This window comes from Parus major, chromosome 23 (genome assembly GCF_001522545.3).
Source record: "Parus major isolate Abel chromosome 23, Parus_major1.1, whole genome shotgun sequence".
In the NCBI taxonomy this organism is placed as follows: Eukaryota; Metazoa; Chordata; class Aves; order Passeriformes; family Paridae; genus Parus; species Parus major.
Genome location: NC_031791.1, coordinates 4,086,561 through 4,091,005, shown reverse-complemented (window position 1 = coordinate 4,091,005; position 4,445 = coordinate 4,086,561). Strand labels below are relative to the sequence as shown.

At 50.8% G+C, this 4,445-nt stretch overlaps 1 protein-coding gene across 1 annotated transcript; it reads left to right on the top strand.

The window, feature by feature from the left end:
- The first annotated feature begins 6 nt into the window (after positions 1-6).
- Positions 7-2,400, top strand: POU3F1 (POU class 3 homeobox 1). Its single transcript, XM_033519582.1, has one exon. It carries the CDS (start codon positions 37-39, stop codon positions 766-768), a length of 732 nt encoding a protein of 243 aa, XP_033375473.1. The 5' UTR covers positions 7-36; the 3' UTR covers positions 769-2,400.
- Positions 2,401-4,445: the final 2,045 nt, after the last annotated feature.

Here is a 4,445-nt window from a genome sequence, read left to right as displayed (position 1 = left end):
GGCTGGGCGCAGGGCGGTGCGCACCACCTGCCGCCCATGTCACCGCCGTCGGGGCAGCCGCTGCTCTACGCGCAGCCCTACGCGGGCCTCAACGGGATGCTGGGCCCGCCGGCGCCGGCGCTGCACCACGGGCTGCGAGACCCGCTGGGCGCCGAGGAGGCGGGAGGCCACGAGCTGGCGGCATCGCCGCCGCCGCTGGGGCCGCCCGAGCCGTCGGACGAGGACGCGCCCAGCTCCGACGACCTGGAGCAGTTCGCCAAGCAGTTCAAGCAGCGGCGGATCAAGCTGGGCTTCACGCAGGCTGATGTGGGGCTGGCGCTGGGCACCCTGTACGGGAACGTCTTCTCGCAGACCACCATCTGCCGGTTCGAGGCGCTGCAGCTGAGCTTCAAGAACATGTGCAAGCTGAAGCCGCTGCTCAACAAGTGGCTGGAGGAGACGGACTCCAGCACGGGCAGCCCCACCAACCTGGACAAGATTGCGGCGCAGGGCCGGAAGCGCAAGAAGCGGACGTCCATCGAGGTGGGCGTCAAGGGCGCCCTGGAGAACCACTTCCTCAAGTGCCCCAAGCCCTCGGCGCACGAGATCACCTCCCTGGCGGACTCCCTGCAGCTGGAGAAAGAGGTGGTGCGGGTCTGGTTCTGCAACCGGCGGCAGAAGGAGAAGCGGATGACGCCGGCCGGGGTCCCGCATCCCCCCATGGAGGACGTTTACGCACAGGCGGACACTTCGCCGCTGCACCACGCGCTGCCCGGTGCCGTGCAGTGACTGCCCGGACCCCCGCGGCCCCGACGGCGGCGCGGCGGGCGCGGGCAGCGGGGGACGCGTTTTAATTTATTCTCAGACTGGCCCGGCCGCCCGCTCCGCGCCCCGCGCTCTATTTATTCGCCCGCCGGAGCCGCAGCGGCCGCCGCAGCAGTAGCCAAAGGTTTGCGATCTCTAATTTATTCCCTTCCTCGCGCGGCCGGGAGGCGGCGGCGCCCCCGGCTCGGCCCCTCCCGCTCTGCCCGGCCCGGCCCGCCCGGGGGGACGCTTCGAAACCATTTCCCGGCCCGTCTCTATTTATTTCTAACCGTGCGCGGAGCTCGCACCCTCCCGTTGGTGGGTTCAGTCCGGTCCATTCCCTGGGGTTTCGGTTTTTGTTTGTATCTCTTATTGCAAAACCAATGTAGACTGCGAGGGTACGTTTCTATTTATGTTATAGTAAATATTTTATTACTTACATAAACCATTTACCCAGGAACCGGTCTCGTGTCGTCTTTGCAGGCTCGGAGCGCGGCCGGGGGAGCGCGGCCGTCGGGGCCGGTGGTGCTGCCTTGGCCGAGGTCCCCTGCGGGAGCTCCGTTCCCGGTGTCCCGGGGAGCTCCGTTCCCGGGGAGCCCCGGGGAGCTCCGTTCCCGGTGGCCGCGGTGCCCGGCGGGGTTTGCCCGCTCGGTGAGGCACTTTCGGGCGAGCCGCTTCCCTGCGTGGATGCGCTGCCGTGCTCCCCGCACCTCCCGCCGGGTTTTACCGATGCGAACGTAGCTCCGAGAGCCCGGTGTGAGCAGAAAACAGCCCGCACGCAACTTTCCTCCCCGTATATCGCGGGGTGAATACACGAACACCGGTGTTGCTGAGTAGATTCCCTTCTACTCAAACCACAATCTCGCTTTTTCTGATGTCACCAGCTTTCCTTTTGGTGTTTTCATGACCGAATGTTTTGTGGTTATGCCAAGAAAGGCTGAAAACAGAGTTTTTGCATTCTCAGTTCTTGGAAGAATGATCCTGCATCTCTACTTTAAACCTTCTCTTGCAGCACCAAGAAAAGTCGCATGTGAGGATTGTTTGCCTTTGCAGGTCCTTGGATTCCTGCGGTGTTTGTGTGTTGGGAGAACTTTTGAAATATGTTCCCATACAGAGCTCTTGCACTGATTTAAATACTTGATCGAAATCTGGTAGTAAAGGACCAAATTCTTCCTTTTTAGTTGGCAAAGAATTTACTGATGTTCTCAGACATCTGGCACTGGATGATTTCCCCACTTTATTCAGTATGAATTACGTGCTGTGAAAACAGAAGCTTTAAAGGGGATTTTCTAGCGAAAGCACTGCATTGCAATTAGTGTATAATTCCTTTTAATATATATAAAAATTTCTAACATGCCAAATGTAACTTACTCTTGAAAATTTATACTTGAAAATTCTTGTCTTCATTGCAGTTAGATTTTGTTGCATTTTTTGCCTTTGGTGGGGGTGTATTTTATTTGTCTAAGCAATGTCACGTTTCCCGTTGATAATGTTACAACTTACTGCATTTTCAATGTTTCTTATAATGTAGCTATTCTCCATCAGCTAATACAAGATTATCAAGTGCGCATTCAAAATTCTAGTAAACTGGTTTTTGAGATTTAAAAATAAAGTCACTTTGAGCAGTTATTTCCTCAAATACTCTGTAAAGAAATGGTTCACTTTGTGATACAAACAAGCTAGTGAATGCTGTGGGTTAGGGTATTAATAACTTCCCTTGGCATGAAGAGCATATTATGAAATCTCACTTAAAGGGTTTAGTGTGCAGTGTGTGTTCTGTCAGCTTTTGCTACAGACTTAGCTTCCTTTTTTATAATGAGACTAGTTTTTATAGAAGAGCAGAGAATGATACGGCTGTTGTAGAGATTCTGAATTCAAAAAGTTTTGCTGTTTTTACTGAATATTTGCGAATTTCTAAATAACTAAGCAGGTGTAGTAGCTTAGATGATACACTCCAGTAAAAAAGTAAAGGAGGAGGATGATTTAAGGGTTTGAGTCGATGTATCATGACAGCATTTAAATTAATTTCCAAATCTGAGAAAATCTGTCCTTAGCTGTTACCTTGTGTGTTCCCCACACATGTACCATTGTTTTTAGTGTTTTGTCGTGCTGTAATTGCAGCTTTTGCTTAAGAATTTCTGTGTGACAGCCAGGCTTTAAGGGAAGAAGAAACAAAATCAAAACTGAACAAAAGAGGGGTTTTTTTGTTTGCTTGTTTCTTAAAGAAAACAACTCGTTTGCATTGAATGTTTAATTGTGCTGATTTTCTATAGTAGGAGACATTTCAGTAACCTCTTCATTCTGAACTAACCTGGATGGCAAACAGGATTTGTATTGATACTCAGAAGGGAAGGGTCAGTTTTCACATTGTGTTCTCCTAATGGATGAGATGTGCTGTGAGTGCTGGGGAGGATGAGCACCCTTGGGTTGTTCGGTGTGTCAGATTGGATAAGGCGCTGCCAGCCCCGCTGCATTAGCTCTTTCATGCTGTTGAGCAGCAAAAATAAAATACTCTTGGTGTATTTCCTTTCTGCAGTGCCGCAGTGCTCAGCTGTTCTAAAAATCAAATGCCCCAAAGGTTTGCCTATCTCAGAATAACTTGTTAGTTTTCCTGGTCTGGGATTAAATAGCAATTACTGGAGGGAGACGTTTTATTTTTTTTTTGGTGGTTGTTTCTCACTGAGGTGAAAGTGTGACCTCGTACTACTACATCAGTATTAAAGCAAGAAAAGGTAGGACTGTGGTGTTGCTACATTAAAGAAAAGCAGATGTACAAATACTTACTTAACAATGCTCAAAGTAAATAGTCAACAAACAAAGTAAGAAGTGTAGATAAGGAACAGAAGCACTGCCAGTGCAGTTTAGAGAGGGGTTTAGGTTGGTTCTGATGGGAAATCTTTGCTCTAAGCCAGGAGCACTCTGCTGCTGAGCAGTGCCTGGCCCAGCAGATGCCCTTCAGAGCTCTGCTTGGTTCTATGGTGGCACCGGGCTCGCTGCACTTGGGGCAGATGCCATCCATCACCAGGGACTGGGGTGATCTGCTTGCCTTGCCCACAGTCCAGAGGGGCTGGTGATGACCCAGGGTTCACATCTCAGACTGTTGAGGAGAGCTGAGGTGGTGACCAAGGGGGCTTTGGCCAGCCCTGGTGAGGCTCAGCCCTTCTCATGTGCCTGAGCTGTGCTGTGCCACCCTTGCCCAGGCAAAGAGACTGTCTGTGCTCCAGGGACATGGGAGGGCAGCTGTGCTTCCCAAATGCTGTCATCTTATAAATTGGTTATTGGTAATTTTAAGACATTGCTGTTTTCTGTAAGGCAGGTGATATTCAATGGGGGTATCACTTTTTCCCTTGTAAAAAGGTGGACAGCTCCTGATCACGTTTCATGCATGCTTAGGAGAAGATCGTAGTGTTCCAGTATCCAATTTCTTCCAGATTTCTTGTCTTAGACTATTATTGCTGCCACTTGCAGGAGCAGGGAATTCTTGCTGTATAACAACTGCAGAAGTGACTACAGCACAGCAGTTTGCCTGGTGAGGCACAGTCACTCGTAATTAGTAATGCCATGTTCATCTTACGCTTTCCACTGAATCTGGTCTCTTCTGATGGCTGCCCAGCCAGAGCTGTGCCTGATCCCAGAACAGTCCTGCAATGCAACTGGCTCCT

What these genes read in the sequence shown, in the direction of transcription:
- POU3F1 (XM_033519582.1), top strand. Translation starts at nt 37, where the DNA reads ATGTCACCGCCGTCGGGGCAGCCGCTGCTCTACGCGCAGCCCTACGCG.